Source organism: Lonchura striata, chromosome 16 (genome assembly GCF_046129695.1).
Source record: "Lonchura striata isolate bLonStr1 chromosome 16, bLonStr1.mat, whole genome shotgun sequence".
Lineage (NCBI taxonomy): Eukaryota > Metazoa > Chordata > Aves > Passeriformes > Estrildidae > Lonchura > Lonchura striata.
In genome coordinates this window covers 10,696,435-10,718,691 of record NC_134618.1, presented here as the reverse complement: position 1 = coordinate 10,718,691, position 22,257 = coordinate 10,696,435, and the positions used below count along the sequence as shown (strand labels likewise).

At 46.0% G+C, this 22,257-nt stretch overlaps 1 protein-coding gene and 1 non-coding gene across 2 annotated transcripts in view; both read right to left on the bottom strand.

Annotated features, from left to right (window-relative positions):
• The window catches only part of POLR3E (RNA polymerase III subunit E), a 29,046-nt gene extending 9,230 nt beyond the window's left edge, over positions 1–19,816 (bottom strand). Inside the window, exons 1-17 of the mRNA XM_021539768.3 lie at positions 19,705–19,816; positions 15,679–15,760; positions 14,529–14,579; positions 13,765–13,842; positions 12,141–12,256; positions 11,762–11,844; positions 10,972–11,079; positions 10,472–10,521; positions 10,057–10,176; positions 9,418–9,503; positions 8,377–8,421; positions 8,205–8,296; positions 7,390–7,510; positions 4,971–5,052; positions 2,731–2,790; positions 1,626–1,783; positions 1,275–1,339 (exon numbers count right to left, since the gene is read on the bottom strand). Coding sequence (XP_021395443.1) covers positions 1,275–1,339; positions 1,626–1,783; positions 2,731–2,790; positions 4,971–5,052; positions 7,390–7,510; positions 8,205–8,296; positions 8,377–8,421; positions 9,418–9,503; positions 10,057–10,176; positions 10,472–10,521; positions 10,972–11,079; positions 11,762–11,844; positions 12,141–12,256; positions 13,765–13,842; positions 14,529–14,579; positions 15,679–15,714 — 1,351 coding nt within the window. The 5' untranslated portion in view covers positions 15,715–15,760; positions 19,705–19,816. The remainder of the gene's footprint in view (positions 1–1,274; positions 1,340–1,625; positions 1,784–2,730; positions 2,791–4,970; positions 5,053–7,389; positions 7,511–8,204; positions 8,297–8,376; positions 8,422–9,417; positions 9,504–10,056; positions 10,177–10,471; positions 10,522–10,971; positions 11,080–11,761; positions 11,845–12,140; positions 12,257–13,764; positions 13,843–14,528; positions 14,580–15,678; positions 15,761–19,704) is intronic.
• A 91-nt stretch (positions 19,817–19,907) lies between these two features.
• On the bottom strand, positions 19,908–19,989 carry TRNAL-AAG (transfer RNA leucine (anticodon AAG)). The gene has a single exon. It is a non-coding gene; the product is annotated as a tRNA-Leu (tRNA).
• Between the last annotated feature and the right edge of the window lie 2,268 nt (positions 19,990–22,257).

Genomic DNA, 22,257 nt, shown 5'->3' with positions numbered 1-22,257 from the left:
AATCCAAAGCAAAGTTTGGTCAATCACCAGGACCTTTTCCATATTTCAGGAAACCAGGATACAGACTGCTTACACATCTCTGCTTGTGACCCAAATACATCTTTGTCCAACTCTTCTTTTTGTCTTTTAGATTCTCTAGTGGCTGGTGGGCCTGGTGCAGCCCCTGCCAGAGGCAGCACCAGGATGTCACAGGTACAGAGAGAAGTGTGGGAGGGTTAACAGTGAACCTGAACAGCCCTGCAGCAGGAGATGCACAGCACAAGAGGCCGAGACCCTCTGCTTAGTGTTATTGCCCAGTAATAGGGAGAAAGGGACGGGAAGTTCTTTCCCATGGGATCCTGCACTTCTTCCCCTCTCCACACCCAGCCACCCAAAGGTGAAAGGGAGGGGTGTGCTGGCAGCAGAAGAATCCAGTCCTTGCCAAAGCAAGGAGCACAGTGTTTGAGATAAAGGCATGCCCAGCACACATGCTGTTACCTTCTCTGCTGCTAGGCTCACTGATCCTCTCCAAATAACCCAACACCTAATCCTTCTGAGCAGATCAGACACAGGGTATTGAAATGGATTCATATACTCCTTTGTCAGTTCTGCTTACATTCCTCAATTGCTCCAGTGTCTGGCACTGAGCCAAATGTCCAGTTAAAACTCTGGAATCTCAAGTTTTCACAATCTTTTAGGATTTTGGAGCAGCTACTTCAATTCTCTCACTGCCAGTCATAGTGAAGAAGGATGTCAAAACCAGACAGCTTCACATCTCCTTACAGCCTCCTGCCATTAATTCTCCAGTAATTGCTTGGCCCTCAAGCACACCAGAGAGCCTAGTGCAAATCAGAGAAATAAAAACTTATCTCATTCACATTAAGTTGCATTAACATTAAATTGAGAGGTGAGAATTATTTGTGCACTGGATCTGTCTGTTCTCCCTTCAAGAGCTGGTTACACCCCCACAAACTGCCTTAAATGAGCAAATGGGTAAGAGAACCAGCTGATTTTATAGTGTCAAACAGTGAGTCCCCAGGGCCACAGACTTCTCCTGCCTCTGCTACAGGGATGCCACAGGAGCTGGTGTCACCCCAACTTCAGTGACCTTAGTGCAGACCATGATCTGTCTTAAATATTCCAGAGGAAATAGTCAGAAAAAAAAAAATACATTAAGCAAAACCAGTCTCCACCACATTCAAAACCAGAGAGGAACTCCAAAACATCAAGGAATATGGATGGGCAGATGAATACATGCAAATGTGTCCACATGATCCAAGCACAATTCCATTTACCTGATTGTGCCTCTTGTTTCTTTGGTGTCAAGTGCTCCTTTAAGAGATTATAGACCTTTTCTAATCTGAAAAAGAAAGACACAATATTCCAGAACAGTTTCAGTTGTTATGTCTGCATGCAGCCATGCCAGCTTTAGCCATTAACTAGAACATTCCATCTCTCCAGGGAGCCAAGAACCAGGAATTACTTGAATGATGTAGTAACACCTCCCACCACACCACTGCCTGGGCACTGTGAGGGAGAAACCTGGAGGCAATACAGATCAGAATATCTATCAGTGCCTACAGAACCTTTGTACTAAACAGTTCATTGTTTTTAGCTTATTCCCCAAAACACAGTAAACTAATTACTTGGCCTGAATGCCCATCCACAGCATCTGTTGCCTCTGAACTATATCTGGATGCTTCTTAACAAAGTCTTCATCGTAAGGGAGCATGAACTCCCAGCCTTTGTTTATTCTTGCCACAGACATGTGCTCTAGGAAGTCTTTCACATCTTCTGGGCAAAGCTAAAAGAAAAAGAAAAAGCATAAATAACATGGAAGTCAGTTTACACAGGACAGATGCAGCAGTGAGCATCGTGCACGAGACAGGAGAGCTGGGCTGATTTGGTGTGTATGGAGCACCTCTGTGGGCACACACCCAGCTAAGTCAGAGATACTCATCCTGCTCTGCAGCACAACACTTTCACACACTGTTAAAAGCCCAGGACTTCAGAGAGCCGTGGTGATTAATCACCCGAGAGTCAAATCGCTCATGGCATGTTTTGCAAAGAAAAGGGAGTTTCCAAACTGAGATGAAAAGGTTCCATGGAGAAAAGAAGCATATTCTACAATGTTAATCTTATTTTAGAGCTGCAGGCCAGACATCCTGCACCTACACATGCCCAGCTTTTATGCAGCACTGGTTCTTACATTCCAAAAATAGATGGTCTGTGCATAAACTGACTCATGTTTTATCATTTTAGCGCATTTAAAGAATTTGGGGTTTGTCCTTTTGACTTAATGTTTCTCATTCATTTGCCGCTTTTAACAGAATATTCAGGTGCCTGAGCTGCTTTAAAGGTTTTACTCAATACTGTAGCTGGCAAATGCCAACAGAAGAGTTGCTCTTAAGACACCCAAAGCACAGCAGCTACTGTGGGCTGTGTAAGCACCTTCAGTCAGCTCAATTCACACTGTGCCCACTTTCCACTGAAACACAGGAGAGGGCATGATGCATTCCAGTGGCTCAGCTACAAGGCCAATCTTGGAGCTGTGGAAACTTGTGGGAGCTGCTCAGAATGTTTTTCTCTAGCAAGAGTATTATCTATACCTGTTCCAAATGGAGAGCAAAGCAGGCACTGTGAGAGGAAAGACATGCAGCAGCATCCACTATCTACACCTACACAATGCCCAGCAACATTTGGCCGATTTATCACCACCTTTGAATTTAGGAAGAAAAGGAATCCACTCACTTTTGTAACTGCTGCCACTTCCTTTCTCACAACCCAGCGGTCCTGTGTGAACTTCCACATCTGGAAGGGAACAAAAGAGGAAAATCTAATAACTGCATGAAGCAGTAGCTTTACTGAAGTTGTAGCAATGACCTTGTTCAATGATGTTACCACAAAAATAGAACCCCCATTCCTTTCAAGAATGTAGAAGTAAGTGATTCTCAGCTAGCTAGATGAAAAACATCTCCTGGCTCCTTCTGCCCTCCAACGGCCATGAACACAGGCCCAAAAGCTTTGAGCATGGTGTGCCTTGGCAAACCTATGACTACAGAAGCTACGAGAAATCTCTTGAACTCAAACTCCATTTAGTTTCAAAACAAAAACAAACAAACAAACAAACACAACAAAAAAACCAAAACCAACAAAGCACTGCAGTGCAGTGATGCTGGGACCCCAGAAGTCACTTCTCCCACACCTCATCAACAGCCTAGAGACACTCTCCATGCACTCTTACCCAGGAGCCTGTGGAGGCTGACAACTGTTGCCCTTCAGCAGCACAGAGCCCTACGAAGTGTCTGTTCCCTTCTTCCACCCCTACCACAGTCACTTACAGTTATGCCAAGATGTCCTGTCACTCACACACTTGTCCCCAGGCAGGGGACAGCCAGGTGCTCTGCACAGCAGCTCCTGAGGTCCAAATCCTGAGGCAGCTGCTGAGGGCAGGCTGACAGGCAGAACACTGAACATGACCTTTCATTTCTTCCTGTCTCCATTTAAACAAGCTACAGCCTCTTTTACTCTGATGTTGTTAAGAATCCAAATCTCATTACTGACAATTTCTTCCTGGCCTACAACGTCATCCGTGCCTCCATCTCTCCCATACAGCTTCTCTCTGCCCACAAACAAACAAACCCAATCCACTCACTTTAGGGTACAGGGCATTTTTGTTTTAAAGCACAGGAAGTCCATAAATGTTTTTTGAACTTATTAATTATTTCACACAAATATATCCAGGGAAATAAAGTTCACTTTTTAAGCTAGAGCACATCTTATCCACAGATGCCATACACCATTACATACTATTTCTGAGTCTTAAAACCATACATTTCTCTTTGTCTGAAAGCCAGAAATATTGATCCTTTCTATTTTCTAACATTTAAACTTTTTCCTTCTTGTAGTATTAATCAGGAAAATATCTGCCTTTAAGATCAACACAGATCCAGTTTTCATGGAAGGTATATTTGACGTAATCCAAATGAAAATAATGTATCTTTTCATCCTAAATATTAAACAGTATCCCTTACTTAACCGAGCACAATAATTCTTGTCCCTGAACTTTACACACGACGTGTCACCTAATCTGCTGTGTCCTAAACACCTGTGTCACTGGGTCACACCTGAATCCAGGTCTCCATATGGCAGTGTCTTGGGCAGACACCAAGAGACAAGGAAAAGTCAATTTCAATCACCATCAGTTTGATCTTACAGTAGTACTGTAATACCCTTAAAGTCTCTTGCCGAGCATTCTCCTGTTCAGAGCTAAAACTCATGAACAAATTCTGCAAAAACAGTCAGGTCTAACTGAAACAAATGAGAGCTGTGCACTCATCAGATTTGCTCTGGTGGGGTGGAAGTCATAAACTGATTATGAACTTAGGAACTTAATTCTTTCCATGGTTAGTGAAAATAAACACAATGCAGAGGTTGTTCCTTTTTGCTGTGGTTATGTGTGTTTAAAAGACCAATATTCATTTCAACTTCCATGTGTGGCTACTGCTCACAAAAGGTGCCTGGGAACAAAGTCCTTTCACTGATAAGCAGCCCTAGGGAATAAAGTCCTTTTTAAAGATCAACAGTGCATGCTCAGGGAGCACAAGGCTTACCCACACTGCCCTCCCGAGCCCTGAGTCCTGAGCCCATGGAAATAGAGCTGGAGAAACAAGCACTTCATTATCCAGTCCTGGCTGTTCTGCAAGCCCCACATTATGGGGGCAATGTGATAGTGCTCTACAGCATGTGTTAGAAAGGGATGAATGCTGCTAATGACAGATGATCTGAGCCTGCCAGGCAGATACAACGTGAGCCTACACCAACACTCCCACGGCAGACTTGTAAGAACACCTTCAGGATTAAAGCACAAACAACTTCCTTGCAGGAAACACCTCACTGCAGTAGAGCAGAAGAGTTTTGCAATGCTGTGGCCTCCCAGTCAAGCTTCACCCGTGTTTTCCTTTAAAAGCAACAAACACTTTTATACTTACAACAAAATCTCTCCCTCTACAGAGCACTTCTGCAGGAACTCCACTATGGGGACTAGAAGTATCTTTCGGGTACAGAACATCACTGTTAATTAAAAAGGAAGAGAAATTAGTTACTAGGTACTCCAGAAAAATGGCATTAGTGAAGATTAACATAACAAACATGCCCTCCCTGTTCTGCAGTTAAATTATACCTTTATCCAAAGCGTGGTTTTCATTAAAGGCATTAACACTGGTGTAATTACACCAATGTAATTACACTAGTGCAGAAAGGCTTAAACCAGCAAAGTACAGCCTTGTAGCAAGCAGGTGTGTGCGAGAGCTACAAGCTCTGCTTTGTTCTTGCAAAGCCTATCCTCCCTTGGATCCATGTAAACAAGACCAGAATGATCTTAAGAAGTGCTTAGGCTAACCTGCAATGCAGCCTTGAAGGCAGCACTTAGCCAAAATGCTGATGTACAGGCAAGACAGTTTTTTATTTCCTTCCCAGCAATCAAGGGTTTAACAGAACAATATTACAAAATGCCATACTTGAATCAACAGCCCCAAGACCAACATTACTCTGTGTCTGTGTCCTTGCCTGCTTGCAGGGCCAGCTGATGGCATGTATTACCAGGCTCTCCAAAGCCTCACAGCAACTCAGGTTCATGATCTTGATCCTACCCAGGCCAAAGAGATGGGTGCCCACTCTGTTCAAAGCTCTGATGTGTGCTGCTCTGTGCCCAAACACCTCATCCACTACAGATCCACACATCCTCCTCAGACTAATAGCAAAGAATCAGTTATAACCTGATTATCTGATTATCAACTACAACCTAAGAACAATCTGAACGCTAACATACTGTCTTTTAACTTGCTCCCAGCTTCCTCCTGTGACAGCTGGAGGGACAGCAGGGTTGCTGTAAAAGCTGGTCACATTGCTAATACAGGCCTGTACCACAATAGCTGAAACATCCTGCTGGCATACTTGGACTGGCAGCTGATGCCATTCATCTCAACACAGCTATTCCAGAGACTATAAATCTCTGTATGCAGGGCTCCACCCAGGTGAAAAAAAAAAAAAAAAAAGCAAAACCATACTGCATTTTAGATTTCAATTCCCAATAGGATGTCTATCCTAATAAACAGGAAGACGAAACAGGCTCCAGCTCATGTGGTACACTCAGTAACCCCCATGCTTGATTTTTTGGGGGTAGTTTTCAGCTGACAAGAACAACATCCACTGATGAACAACAACAGGACTGCACAGAGATCCTTACAGGGCTGCATTTTGCTAAGAGATACTGTAACTGACATTGGTTTAATTTTCTGTGTTTCTATTTGATGCTAATCTCTGGAAGAACTCAGAACACCTTTCTTACAAAAGAACATGAGCGCAGACATCAAAAACCTGTCACAACTCAGCTACAGACACAGATTACATCCCTGCTCAGCCACAATCCCACCTGGGACCGGTACTAAGGCATTATCCTTTCACAGCAACCCTTTGGATAGGGAATTCACTGACTGCACTGAGATGAAGACAACACGAAACCAAAGGTTCCACCCGCGAGCTGGGAGCGCGGGCGTTTTGGGCCACGAGGGCGGGTTCACCAAGCCCGCCCAGAGCGGTCCCGGCTCGATGCCGGAGTGATGCCCGGGCGGTCCCGGGGGGATGTCGGGGTGGTCCCGGGGGGATGTCGGGGCGGTCCCGGGGGGGATAACGGCACGGTCCTGGGGGGATGTCAGCGCGGTCCCGGGGGGATGTCGGGGCGGTCCCGGGGGGGATAACGGCACGGTCCTGGGGGGATGTCAGGGCAGTGCCGGGGGGATGTCAGGGCGGTGCCGGGGGGATGTCGGGGTGGTGCCGGGGGGATAACGGCGCGGTCCCGGGGGGATAACAGCGTGGTCCCGGGGGGATGTCGGGGTGCTGCCGGGGGGGATAACGGCACAGTGCCGGAGGAATGTCGGGGCGGTACCGGGGGGATGTCGGGGCGCTGCCAGGGGGATGTCGGGGCGGTGCCGGGGGGATAACGGCACAGTGCCGGAGGGATGTCGGGGCGGTGCTGGGGGCGATAACGGCACGGTCCCGGGGGGATGTCGGGGCGGTACCGGGGGGATGTTGGCGCGGTCCCGGGGGGATGTCGGGGCGGTGCCGGGGCGGTGCCGGGGGGATGTCGGGGCGGTGCCGGGGGGGATAACGGCACGGTCCCGGGGGGATAACGGCACAGTGCCGGGGGGATGTCGGGGCGCTGCCGGGGGGATGTCGGGGCGGTGCCGGGGGGGATAACGGCACGGTCCCGGGGGGATAACGGCACAGTGCCGGAGGAATGTCGGGGCGCTGCCGGGGGGATGTCGGGGCGGTGCCGGGGGGATAACGGCGCGGTGCCGGGGGGATGTCGGGGCGGTCCCCGGGCGGTGCGGGGACAAAGCCGGGCCGTACCTCTTCACCACCCAGTTTCCCTGCACCAGCAGCGCCACCTGCTGCACGCAGCGCAGCACGGCCGTGGGGTCGGTGCCCGAGCCCAGCAGACCCAGCAGGTTGGCGAACGGCATCACCTTCACTGCAAGGCAAACACAGAGTCAAACACCGCTCACAACGCCAGGAACGGGGTTCAGCGTGTGCACGGGAAAAGGTTTGTCTTGGGGAAAGAAATAAAGCCTCAGTTTTACCCCGCGATGCTGTAGGCGTCATCTGCTCTGAAAGTATCTGCTAGTGTTAGAGCAGAATTGGCTGCCTTAACTGGTCACAAATTAATGTATTTATAAAATAACAATTACAAAAAAGTTCTTTGGCAATATCTATAAGCAGAGATACCTGAAAAAGCAGAACACTCCTGAGGCAAAATCCTCAGGATTTGCTCTCATCAGAGAGTAATCCTGAAGAGACAAAATAAAATTCCTAGGTGACACTCATAAAGTGTGTAACATTAAAAACTTTCCAGAAAATGCCAGAGTACTGGCTGTACATACTCAAATCCCCACAATCCAGGAGATACATGCTGAATGTGTATCCAGAAAGCTATCATGAAATTAGAAATTTTTCTAAGAGTAAACTGATGGCAGGTATATCAAGAGTCAGATCAGCTGTCACTGCTCTTTTTAGGGAAAGGCTTGGGATTTAGATTCTTCAGAGAACCAGAGAGACAGACGGTCTGTCTGGTGGGGTGACAGAACTGGTAATACAGGGGAAGGCACTTTATCTGAGGCAACTGAAGTCACAAAGTGAAGTGCAAATGTATTACAAAAGCTACAAACCATTCTTCATCAGGATCTTGATCTGATCAGCAAGGGGTAAAGTTCTCAGCTGGGCCATAGAAAGCACATTGCTTGGAGCCATTGGTTTCTCACTGCAGATAAACAGATTTGCAGCCCATGAAAAGGAGAATCCAGCCAATGTGGACTTTGAACATTATGTACAAACACTTACTTCTCTTCCTCTACGCTTGGAGGCATCAGCATCATTAAATATTCACTAGAAAAAAAGGAAACACATTTTTTAAAATGCTTGTCTTGGGACTTGCCAGGTTTAAGTACAGTAATTTCTCACTGAGAGTAAACCTGCTTGTGTGAATCTACAAAACAAACATCTGCCTGAAAAGCGCTCTCCCTTCCACTCCCACCTCCTCAGAGCTAGTAAAAGCTACTGACATCTGCTCAAAGTGAGAGTATGAGAGGTAAAGTGAGTCAGAATTCCAGCTCTTTTGTTACAGCAAAGGTGTCCAAACAGAGGATCTGCACAAGGAAATACATTAAACACAGATGCTCTGACAGCCATCAGCAGGGTCATACGAAACCCCACAGACAGACAGCATCAGGCCAGCAAAAAGCAAAATTTCTGTCCCATCCAAGCAATTACCAGTGTCTGTGAGAAAGAATCAGATCCAAAAGACTCTTCAGAACACCTATCACTGATTTACAAGAAAAACATACCAACACCTTTACCAGAGCCAGATTCTGCCACTTCACTATTATTTGGGCCATGGGTGTCCCAGGTGACAGGGAAGCACTAACTGCATTATGGAAGGCTCCTGTAGAGCTGCAGTCACCAAGAAATAAACACAAACACCTTTCAAGTAGTTTCAGTTGTCCCCACAAATCACAAAGGGAAGTTTTATAACATTTGCTAACAATGGAAGTTATTGGCTTCAGAGTATTAATTTATATTATCCAGAAAAAGTCTTTTGTTTTAATTTTCCTTTGCGGTACTTACAGTCCAAATAATGTAGGGCTGTGATAATGTACAAGAACACTGAGTAAAAACAAGAGGTTTTAATCTCAAGGATATAGGGAAACAAAGCAACCTCAGGAAGATGAAGGCTAGTTTGTTTCTGTGTTTTTTAAACAATTCAACTTTTGTCATGAATAGGATTTTCAAAGAGCAGATTTTTAAAGAATGTACCTGCTTATTATTCTGAAAACAATCCCAACTAATTAATGCAATTTCTGTAGGAAACCAGCAAACCATTACCTGGGAGATTTAATTAATTCTGTGTTTTCAGCAAGGCCATGACCTTGACTAAATAAATACTGGCGCTCATGTTCAGAACGGCTATCCTGGAAATAGGGAAAAAACAGAGTCATTATCACATACTGAAAATATACAAAATGCCAGAGAGCTGGATTTCTCATTTCAAACCATCACCACTCTGTCATCATTCCACCACTCAAATGTTCCACCTCGCTATCTGATGTTCCGCTTTCACTTCCTTGTATGATGTTCATGTGATGTGGGAACATTTCCCTTGCTATGCCTTTGAAACCTCCTGACAGACATGCACAAGTCAGCCAAACAGGATTTCTCACACCTGACTGAATGGGTTTCCCAAGTCTTTCACAAAATCCATTTTATAATCCACCACCCAAGTGATTCTTACACTCAGACCCCACCTCTTTATATTTGTTCAGCTCTCAGTTTTGAAGTGTGGAGACCCCAAAGCATTATCCAGCAGGAGATACAGAGCACTTCAGGGTCTGTTGCAGCCTACAGACCTCCTCTTCATTCTTCTGACGATTCCCTGGTTTCCATGGGCCCAGATTTAAAAACAGTTCTGGACCTGGCTGAGCCTTCAGGCCCAGTCAGCCTCCTCAGGAACCAGCACACACCTACCTTCAAGCCATAATAATGCAGGTGAACCCAGTGCTCTTCTGCCTGTCTCTTCTGCAGGAACTCATAGGACTGAACACGTCGCTGCCGAGCTTGTTCGGTCTCAGGCCGGGAGAATCGGACCTAGAAGATTTGGGCATCATTCAAAACAGCCCTAAACCCTTGGGAAAAGCCCATCTGCATTATTGATGTGGTGTATCAGTACCAAACAAGGGGCCCTAGCCCCAATGAATCACCTCTTGCTCCCAGTGCCATCTTTATGCCTGTGCAACAAGGGTGAGTTCACCTGGCCTCCCCCACCCAAGCCCAGGTCAGCAGGACTAGCTGAGGTTTGCTGTCCTTTAATTTCACTCTGAACTGTCAAGCTTTATTGTGAACTGTTGCCTGAACCAGCATAAAAATGAAAATGTGGACATACAGTAATTTGCTTAACATCATCTTCAGCTTCATCCTGGGATGAATCACCACCTGCCAGAAAACACAGAAATAAACACACCACTGCAGTGAAAGAGGCAAACTCAGTCTGGGAGCCCATGCAGGAAGAAAGCACACTGAAAACTCCATATGCATGGGTTCAACTCCAGCCTGCCAAACTACGACATGTACAACAGCACCACACTGCTCCTGTGAAAGGATATCCTGGTGCCAAGACCTCCCAGTGGCAGTGGGGACACAGTCCCCACCGCCACCCTTTGTCACCACCCAGCACCTCCTATCCCTCTGCTAATCCCCCACACTGTGCTCATAAAAGTATTTAGGTAAAAAAAAACAAATTCAGTGAAACAATCTAAGAAATGGCCTAATAATGACTATGTTGTTAGAATAACACCTCCAGAACAGAATGACTCTTATCAGTCACATTATGGAGAGAACACGTATCTCACCTCCCCTAAGAAAACACAATTGTGGAGAACTGACCTTCATTAGCAGCTTCTCTTTCTCGGTGTTTTGCATCAGCCTTGTCCAAGTAGGTGAAGCTTGGCCTCAGCTGAAGAATTCCATGTAGTGGAGTCAAGTGAAGTTCACCTGAAAAAAAGAATTACTGTTGGTTAAAATTGATTTTCTCCACTGCACAAGGACACAAGTTTTCATTATCTTCCTGTCTCCATAAAGCCACAGCTTCAATTGAGCATAAATATTTAATACAGCAAAACGTAAAAAAGGATTGAAGTGAAAAATTCATCCAGTGCTCAGGATTTCAAGGGAATATGAAAGACCAGATCTTGTAGAGAGCCACATTCTGGCACAGGCCTGACCCATAGTCTGGAAGACCGCTAGTAAAATAGTCAACACTGAAAACAATCTACATATTGCCATCTCAAATGACCACCAGACAAAAACTCTGTGATAGCCTGGGCAGTCAAGAGAGGGTCAAAAACTGCAGAACAGGAAAATGAGACAGACAAAATTAGATTAAGCAATATAAATAATAATGATAATTTCATGCTACAAGTGTGAATTATTTCAGGCCACCATGAACTGTAAGATTCTGGAGGCATTTACAAACCCAGGGTGCTCTTACATGATATTTACAGTTTTGCTAGACCTACTCAAGGACTCTTGGGACACTGATAAGGGAAAATTTTTCTTTCTTTAAAGACCCATCAGTCAATTAAACCTGGGCCAAAAAAAAAGATCAAATAGGTCTTATCTTAACACTGAAATGAGTATGTTGCCCTGATGGGAGGGTTAAACAAAAGAAACTTACCTTTTTTATAAACAGCAGCTGCATAGCGGGAAACATTACTGGCAGCTTGGGAAGAGCAGAAAGTCTGTTTGTCCATCAGCTTCCTGCAGACACAGGAGGGCAGTGAGATGGCATTCCACAGGCAATGTGGCATGCAGGTGTAACAAGTCTGAAAGCACCAATTCTCAAAATGGACTCTCAACAACTGCACCAGACAAATATCCATAGCTTCTGTCTGCAAATCTGAATTCATGATCCATCCCAAAAAATGTAGATTACTCTAAAGAATACTTGCTATAGGACAATGTCCAAAGCAGCCCCTGTGACTGTACAGCCACTGGTGGACACACAGATGTCCATGCTCACCCCAAAAAGGAAAGGAAGGCAAAGAGACACCTACGAGGAATAGGTGCTTGTTTCATCTGTACATGTGCCATCCACGTTGAGAGCGATCTGCTCTCCCTTGCTGCGACAATAATTGGGGTTCAAAGTATCAATGGCCATTTCGAGTTCAACCTAAAGAATAGCAGGGAAAAACAGCTAATTACCATGGCACAACCCCACACATATCAATTAAAACCCAACCCCACACTTTCTAACATTTTCACAGGTTTACAGCAAATTTAAGTACATAGCAGCATCATTCAAATCCACAGGACTAATCTCACACAGAGCTGAACAGCACGTGGGTGATGATGGGCTTGGTACAGTGAGGTCATTTAAACAACAACCTGGAGATAAATCAACTCCCATGTACACAGATGGGATCAGAAAAAGCAGAGTTATTTAGGCAGCTCTGAAATACACATTCACTTTTCTGGATTCTTTCCATGACATTAACAGTCTAATTTACTTACCAGCACAGATCAGGTGCACAAGCAACCTCATTCAAGCCTCCCCATCACCAAGGAACCATTCAGAATCCTTTATAAGATGGATTTCCTTTTAGTTTGGCTACCAAGAATACAAAGTAACTCCTCTTCAGAGGTAAAGGCCTAGATTCTGCTAACTATGACTGCAGCACTCAGCACTGACTTCAGTTACTCCTGACTTTCACTTTTCAGAGCACTGTAACAAGCTCCAAATCTTTAATTATAAGAACTATTCCCCCCCACATCAACTTCAAATTTAAGACCAATGTCCAAAAATAAGCATACTCCTGCATATTATTTCTATTTATATACTATGACAATACAGAGCATATTCTTCTTCAGGGTGTGTCAAAGCCCTTATAAATTTGTGTATCACAGCCACCATCTTATTTTTTCTTTCCCTTTATGTTATTCATAAACTGAACTAGTTTCAAGTCCCTGGATGAGACAGCATATTTACAAAGGTTTGCACAGGGCTTACAGTGCAAATGTTTGCTGAATTTAATAAAAGACTTCATGAACACAACATGCATTCAAACTCCAAAGTTCACCAAAGCACTTCCCTTAACCATTTCCCAGAATGAAATTCTAGTAACATAGAAATCTACTGCTGCAGTTTTAAAGTAAGATACTGTAAAATATTAGCCAGAGTTCTGGGATACATTTGCAAGCAAGTGCAATGATTGTGGTTTTGGCTATACTTTACCTGTACTGCCCCTGTGATTTCAAAAGGACTCCTGATGATTCACTGCCAGGTGAGAGAGAAATCAAGACTTGCACTGACACTGAAACAGAGGATGGCTCCAAGGCTCAATCCTTCTTCAACCCTTCTCTGAATACTGTAAAGACCTTTTCATTCAAGCTCTTTTTACACAAGCATCCACAGACTGAATTACTATTAGTAACTATGTTTCCCTGAGTGATTCTGTTTTCTGTTAAAATAGTGGCTTTCCCACCATGATTTACAAACTTTTATTCCAAACTCTACCTTACAGACCCAGTAAAAGACTCTTCATACCTTCAAACACAGAGATCTGGTCCTGCAAGTAGCTGCATGGTTAGAACAGCTCAACAGCATAATATGCTTTTCTTAAGTACATTCTGCACATCATAATAAAAACTTTTACAGACTGGACTCAAATGATGACCAACCTTTTGCTGCTTTGGTTTTATCTTGGCTGACAAATGTGTAACATCATCGTAGGTCATGGAAGCTGGGCGAATGGGATACTGGAAAACAGATAATTTCATACACCCCTCTGCTTTTAAAGATCAAAGAATTTCACAGAAATTAACTCAATTTCCCCTGTTCCCTCACATGAAGATCCACTTGCCAGATCTCAGAGACAAGACACCAAGAAAAGACATTAATTGACAGATTTGTGAGTCATCAGGGGATTTAGAAGCATGACCTAGAAAGTCTGTTGTTTTCCTCCCAGCCCTCTGCTTTTATCACTTCACAGCCCCCTTCCTGCCCCTCACACACCACAATAACCTGTAACACACTAGTCCAGCAGAAAAAGAAAACCTTATCCCTCAGCATTAACTCTCAGTAGAGTTATCAGAAGTAAAATATCTGTGGGTATACAAGTAAATGTTACCTTAGAAAGTACAAGTCACATTGCTGATCAGGAGAGCAGACCCAGGTTTAGCTCCATGGGTCTCTGTTCTGACCTCTGGGAATGCTGAGAGGACAGTGAGGTATCCCAATGAGATCTCCCAGCCACAGCAGCATCCTGCTAAAGCTGCCAGGATAACACCCACAGACCCCACCACCAACCAGCCTCACTCCTGCCTCCAAACTGAGACCCAAACAGGTTCTCTATATCCAAGACCTTGGCAGACTGAAGCATTAAGTTACGCTCATTGCATTTATTTTAAACAAATTATCACTGCATAAAAGTTAACTGAAATACCTGAAATAGATAGAGTTTCTCCAGTAGACTTCTGGCCAGGAACACATCAATCTAAAAAGCAAAATAACTTTCATCAGATGCCAACTGTAATAAAAGTATAACCCTTAGAGCTCAAATACTGACAACATTAACTTTTCATTATGAACTCTAACATAAAATAGATTTGTGACTTTCCTGTCAAAAGTTTCCTCTCTCCTGACTTTGACATGAAATTCTGCAGCTGGCCTTTTTAAAAACCAAACCTAAAAATCCCACTACAAAGAGGCAGCAGAGAACGGCTCTAGCTGTGTTTCTCCTCTCTAAGGAAACATGGCAAACAAATGTGAAAGAGGAATTTTTTTCCTCCAAGGATCTGAAGCAAATCTGTTATCACAATTATAGAAAGAGGAGGAAGTTCTCAGTTTGGCAGCACAACTGAAAGGTAAGTTCCTTACTGGTATTTTGGCATAAAACCTTCCTAAATTAGACAAGAGACACCCACATCCTCAAGCTGGTTCAATACTTGCATTTGGCCATCAGAACTGAAAATGCACAGATGTTTCATGAATAAGACATACGGAAGCTGCCACTTCTGTCAGGAGATACAGTCCTGACAATTGCCACTCCTTTTCTCATGGCTTTTCACCTCTATGGATTTGCCCTTCCTTGTGCTTCTGGTGTGTAAACTCACATATCAAGTGACAAGACACTGTGGCTATTTCTTGGGACACAACAGTCCTTTAAAGAAGTCCCAGACTCAGAACACAACTCCTTACTTCAGCAGAAGGCACAAACACTGTAGATTCATGTTTAACAAATCATCAAAGTCATTCCAATTTTATCAGCTCACATGCACTGGAGTTCACTAGGAGCACAATGGTAGAAGTGAATTCCCCCCACTTTCTCTTCTGCCATGGACAGATTACAAAGGGTGAAAAACCTGAGCTGCATCTGCTAACATGGACAAGACTATTCTGACAAAACAGATACCATGAGCCATACCCTGGCCCACACAACATAATTCCTTGTACAACCCCAGCCATTGCTTATAAGACAGCTACTGATGTTGATGACACATTGTTTCAGCAATGTAGGAATACTTGGAACTGTAGTAATAAAAAAAATAAAAAAATTCTCATGTACAATCACTGTTGCCACAATGCACTTTTACCTCTTGTATAATTGGATCATCTTCTTCATTTGCCATGCTAGGATAAAACAAAGCTTTTTCTTGGTTTATTCCTTGGCACAATCTGAAAGAAAACAGGGATGTCATATGAATCATTTCATCTGTGTCACATACCACATGCAGCCTAGAGTATTGTTCAAGTTAACTTGGCTCCTTTCAGTGATAATCTGTTTAGTCTGTATTTTGGAGGAATGTGTTTGCATGAACAGGTCCCTGATACTCAACAATCTTGACCAAAGGTGACAAAATTGTGGAGACGAGCAAATGTCTCAAAAATAGGTAAACTGCTATAACTTCTGTGAAAGCTGCAGTTAGTAAGAAAGCCCTGACCTAGTACCCGAAGGAGGGAAAGACAGCCTTTTGCACTTGCATAAAAAGTATCTCTTCCCGCTGTGTAACAGTAACACACAGGTAGCAGCAGTTTTCCAGCCACAACTGGCCCTGCAGGGTCACCCACTGGGATATTCCAGTCTGGGAACACCCCGACTTTGATTTCAGGTCCCTGACAAGCTGCAGCCTTGTCTCCTGACCTGCCACTCTTCAGACTGTACTGCTAAATGAGAGCTCCAGAACACACTGCTCAGCCTTTCCTGAAGGCCTCTGAAACCAGCAGAAAGCAGATTTTTCTTCATAATTACACCAACTCCAATGAAAATAAGACTCTGATATTAACTGAGGACTGGATACTCTGGAACAAAAGGTCATTATGTTCAATCCAGTGCTGGAGTCAGTGTTGTGCCTGGTTCAGACCTCTGAATAAAAAATGATCTCTCAGCTAAATCAACAACAGTTTTTCCCTGCTGAAATCAAACAAAAGGATTTACAAATTATTCAGGATGCCACTGCAACAATGTTATGTTAATCAGTCAGTACTGGTCAAGATAGGCGTAAGAAAATAAGACCTCTCACAAACTGACCAAGGAAAGTTTTAGCAACATAGATGATCAGGCAAAGAAACAAGATCTGTGTTCAGGAACTCTCCCTCATTGTTTCCTTACTCCTTGAGGACACCTTGCTTCTTTGCTGGACCTCCTATGGAGGAAAAGAAGGAGAAACAAGCAGCATCCAGGATCAGCTGGGAACTGAGCAGTTGGGAAAGAATGAACCCAGCATCCATGTTACATCTACAACAATGGCATTTTTTTCAAATACTCAAGCCACCACACAATTTAGGCAGCTCAGTATATTTCAGTTGACATACAGGCTTCTCAAATATCACACTAATGTACACATAGGTATCTAAGAAACCTTTCAAAGAGGCTAGACATTCTGGATGCAAGTGTTATTAACATCCATTCAGGCTTATAGTGTTTCTGCCATTCCACCAAGAAATATAATTCCGTATTTTTCACTTACAGACTCTCTGCTACCAAAAAAGTGCCCCTCCCAATACTGAGCTGGCATTTTCCATTTCTTTATGCACCAGCATGTCCCAGGGTCTTTGTACCATACATATGTATTTAAAAATTTATGCCTCAGTATTTCAGATTCCTATCTGAAGTAATGTTGTAGAAATGCAAAACACCTTCACAGCAAAAAGCCAGTACCTTAACCACAGGCTGGACTGTGAGCAAAACCATGAGTATGTGATATCTGACTGATATCAGTGTTTTTCTGTGATCAGGCACCCAGTTCCTCCCAGAAAGACACATTAATATGTTTTAAAGAAATAAGGTTAGTCAGTTCCTTTTTTGCTTTCCCCACTCACGTCCCCAGGTGGCCCAACACCTGACAGCTCTGCAGACATGGAACAACTGCAGCTTGCACTCAGCTCAGAGCTGATGGTGGGAGGATGCCCAAGATGTGTGAGGACATGTGGCAACACCCAAAAGGTGGGACACTTGGGTCCAAACCCTCCTTCCTCACACCCCTGAGAGAACCAAGAACCACCCTTCCCTTCCTGACAGCCTGCATGCCAAGTATCTGCTAGGCTTGTTCTTTTCTGAGCAAGTTATTTCACTTCCAAGAAGAGAAAACCCTCCTGGGCTAACAGGGACAGAGAAACTCAGCCTGAAGAACCTGGTCTCTGGCCCCTCACTGAACACTGCCTATGCAATTATACACAAAATCTCCTTGGGAATCCACCTGTCACTGCTCAGGGGAAATGCTGCATTACAAAAACTACTTTTTTTTTTCTTAGTCCTGTAAAGATAAAGCATGACTACAGATACTTTTACTGGAAAATGAGACTGACACATCTATAAATAGGAAGCAGTGTGTCCCAGTACAACTTATAATACTCATGCAACCAGAAGAAATCCTCTGAATCAGAATGAAGGCATGCAGACACAATGTCTGATATATACATACATAGTGTTAATTTCCACACTTCTCATATACATATATTTACGATACCACAAGAGTTACATAATGGAATCAAACATTAAGAGACAGCAAAAATGGTCAGCAGGTTTTGGTAGAACCTTCTTGTTTTAAGGACTTTCCTTTAAGGTGCAAATCAAAGTATAATGTGAGTTATCAACTAGCAGGAGGGCAAGAGATAGAAATCTTCTCATTTCTCCTGCAAAGTGACTAATGCAAGGACCAATCCATGATACTGCTCTTTAGCTGCCAATAACACCATCAACATAGAGCCATTGAAGAAAAATTTTGTGGTTAAAAAAACTGTAAAAATGAGTGATGAAGCAACTGAATCCTACATCTCCCTCTGAGCTTTGAAGGGCATTTGAGTATTAGAGATTTAATTTTATTTACTACCAAAGACTTAAATGTAACTGCAAGAAGGTAAATTGCAAACCTGCACATCATTTGACACACATACTTTTAGTCAGGCCTGCAAGAAATGCTCCAGTATTTCATTTTTACCTAAATTTGTCAGTAATAATAGACCCCCAAAGTGCTAACACTAAAACCTGATATATTCTTCATATAATCATGCAGTGACAAAGAAAGGCCAACAACTCCTTCTGGATCAGTGCCTGAAAGTATAAATGCTGAAACGGCAGCGTGGGAAAAATGCCATTTCCTGAATCAGTACCACAACTACCTCTGGCACCCGGGCTCCTCTAGAAGGGGCTCTGAGCAACTCTCTAGCTCAGGGTGGCCCATGGCGCACAGTAAAATGGAATCTGCAAAAAGAAGCTAAAGCACCTTCCATACATTTATGGCAATTATCATTTTGACCCAATTACTTGCTTCATTTTCTCCTCGCCTGCAAGCAGCTTTGCACAGTCATCTTCTGGCAGTGAACCCAAGAGGGCTCCTCTGCACCAGGACCTCTCTCTGGAGGTGATGTCACCGAAGCAAACCTTTGGGGTTTAAGAGATTATGCACCAAGCACAAACCTTTCTTCAGCACCTCACCCCGTGTGCAGCACGGGACGTGCCAGGCCGGGGCTGCCGGGGGCAGGGGTCACTCCCGCCGCGGTGGGACGCTCCCGGGGCAGGTCGCGGTGCCCGAGCCGTGCTCCCCGCGGGCAGCGCTCCCGCCGGCCGCCCCTGGCGCCCGCCCCCTCCTGACACAGCAGCGGGGCAGGGCAGGGGGAAAGGGGAAAGGGGAAAGGGGAAAGGCCACAGCGGCCGCCCGAGCCGCCCGGACCGCGGGGACGCAGCGGATCCCCCCGGGCAGGACGGCTGGGCTGGGCTGCGGCCCCGCAGCGCCGGTGCCACGCAGGGGCAGGCGCTGCACTTCGGGGCGAGTGCGCCGAGTCCTGCCCGGGGAAGGGGCTGCGGGCCCGGCAGGACCGGCGGGGCCGCCGCTCGCAGCCCCCAGAGGAACGGCCGGCAACCCCCGGTGCTGCCGCGGCAGGCGAGGGGCCGCGGCTGCGGCCGGACCCGGCCCGGCCCCCAAGCGCCCCGGCCCGAGCCAGGTCCTGTCAGGGCGCTGCGGCCCCGCGGTGCCGGGTCCTCGCAGTGTCGGCTCCGCCGTCCTCCCCGGACAGGCAGAGCCCACCCCAGCCCAGGCCGCGCTCCTCCCTCGCCACCACCCGCAGGGTCCCCGGCGCCGGGGCGGCCCCGGGAGGCGCAAAAGCAGCGCGGCCCCGCGTACCTGTGTGCGGGCCGGGCGGCGGCGGCGGCGCCGCTCCCCCGCTCCCCGTGTCGGTGGGGCAGCGGTCAGGCAGCCGCCATGTTGGTGGCCCGCGGGCCGGCACGTGGGGACGCGGCGCCTCCTCCTACCCACAATGCTCTCCCGGCCGCCGCTGCCGCCAGGGGGCGATGGCGGCGGCCCGCGGCGCAAAAAGGAACCCGGGCTGGCAGCGGTGGGATTCGAACCCACGCCCCCGAAGAGACTGGAGCCTTAATCCAGCGCCTTAGACCGCTCGGCCACGCTACCGCCACGAGCATGCTGCCTTTTGGCAATGCTTTTACTGCACACCGGTTTGTCCCCGTCTTTCCCACCCTTCTCCTTCCCCAACAACCGCTCTGCCTACACACCCCCTCTACCCGGAAAATAAAATGCGGGGGGGTCCTTTTCAGCCCGTTCCCAAGCAGCGGCACTTGGAGCTGCGCGATGCACCCGAGCCCTCCGCGCCGCGCCCGCTGCCACGTGGATGCCACGGAGCAGCACAGCCGCCTGCGCCGTACGTGTGGCACCGCCCGGGCACCCCCTCTGAAAGCCTAAAAAAAGTTCTAAATTCTAATTGTCCGTTGCAAAGTCAGAGCTCCCTGAATTCGCAAAGTCAAAAGTCAGCAGTTTATGCCTGGGGGGTTGTTCTTTTGCGTATAGCACAGGGACCAGCACGGCAGTACTCAGTACACCTGTGCAAATGCATGGTAGCACACCTCAGCTGCTGGTGCTCCATGCACGTGCCTCTGGAAGTCTCTGGTCGCATTTTGCCTGAAAGTCTGGTGAGTTTTCGTAAAGAATTAATCTTTTTTTTCACCACTTAATTACAACTGAAGGGTTGTATTTTGAGGAAGAACTCCAGCTTCTCTATGGTAAGGCCACAAAGCCTTAATGCAGCTTGATTTAATTCTGTCCTTGTGGCAGTTCATTTAAATAGGATAGAGAAAATAAACCTGCGGGAGCCCTGCTGACAGCATCATTCAACCCTTTCCCCTGGCACCTCCCACAGCCTGTCCCTGCAGCACCCGGTGGTGCCAGCTCTCTTTCCAGGGAGCTGCTGAAATGGAAGCAGGGAATGGTTTTGTTGGGGTTGGAAGTGTCTAAAAAATGTCTGATAGTCCATCCACTAAAGTGAAAAGGGACATCTTCAACCAGATCAGGTAGCTCAGAGCCCTGTCCAACCTGACCTTGAATGTTTACAGGGATAAGGCATCCACCACCTCTCAGAGCAACCTGTGCCAGGCTTTTAGCACTCTCATTGTGAGAGGCTGAAGCACGGCACAGTCTTGCTAAAAAATTCAATTCACTGCCTACAAGTATTGAGGAATAACAGCATACACATGTAAACATGAATAAACTCCTCTAGTGCTGCTGAAGTTTCACACCCTCAGTTCAGTGCCTTTTCAGGATGTGCGGCTTTTTAAGAACAGAGCAGCAGGAGAGGTTCAGGGAGGAGAGAAGGCAGGCAGACCTGAACTGGCTTCACACAACAAATCACCTGTAACCTGCTCAAGAGAAAAGTTTTGGCAAAGAGTCAGTTTTAACAGTCTTCAAGCCTGTGTGTGTGTGCAGGAGGCTGCGTAGCACACTCATTACAAACTGTTCCTTACTGTGTGGGATGCTCAGTCCCACAGGCCCTTTTGCCCAGGCAGTGCAGGGAACTAACACCCTCCTGAAAAGTGCTTTTCTGCCCTGAGCTCAGCCTCTGTCCCTGAAGTGTTTCTGTGCCTGGCCACAGAGACATTTCTCCTGAGCACCAAAGGAAGCCTGTGTACCCAAGATTATTCACATCAGCCACGTGGGAAACAGGGGCTAAGAGCACAGGCTGTCCCTCGGGGGTGGCAGCTGGGTCACCAGTTTTTTCATTTCACCTGTGCAACATCAGTTATAATGGCAGAATCATTTCCAAATTAAAAAATAATTAACGTGAGGAGAACTCAAAATATAGGACAAGCCTCATTACTTTGTTTTCTGGCACAGGATAGCCAAGGACTAGCAAGGACCCACATATACTGGAGTATGTCAGACTCCCAGACTAAAGGCAAGGCCCAATAGCTACAAAGCCCTGAGCTGTCCCCACACAGGAGTTAAGTCCATCAGCAGGAGCAACTGAGAGATATCCCTGAACTTAAACCTGAAAATACCCTGACTCACCCCTGGCAGCATTGCCCTGCATCCGTCCTGAGAGGGTCAAATGAAATTCTGCCTCTCCAAATTCAGATGAGAAGTCCTGACTTGACCCATCGTAACTACACCTGGCTCTGTCAGCACTCATTCTACTCTGAGTGAAATTTTATCTGTGGGGAAGAGAACGAGATTCAAATCAGTCCCACAGACCAGTAATTAAGAAAAAGCCAATATACTTATTTACACTTTATAAGCTGTAAGAGTTTGCTGTCTCCATGGTTTCTGAAGAATGCTATTCTTACTTTGTTACATTTGCCAAACACTCCATCTCTGTGACAGCAGCTATATCTAAAAACTCCAAAGGCCTATAAAGCTAGAGCAGTGCCAAATTTCACCATTTTTCATCTT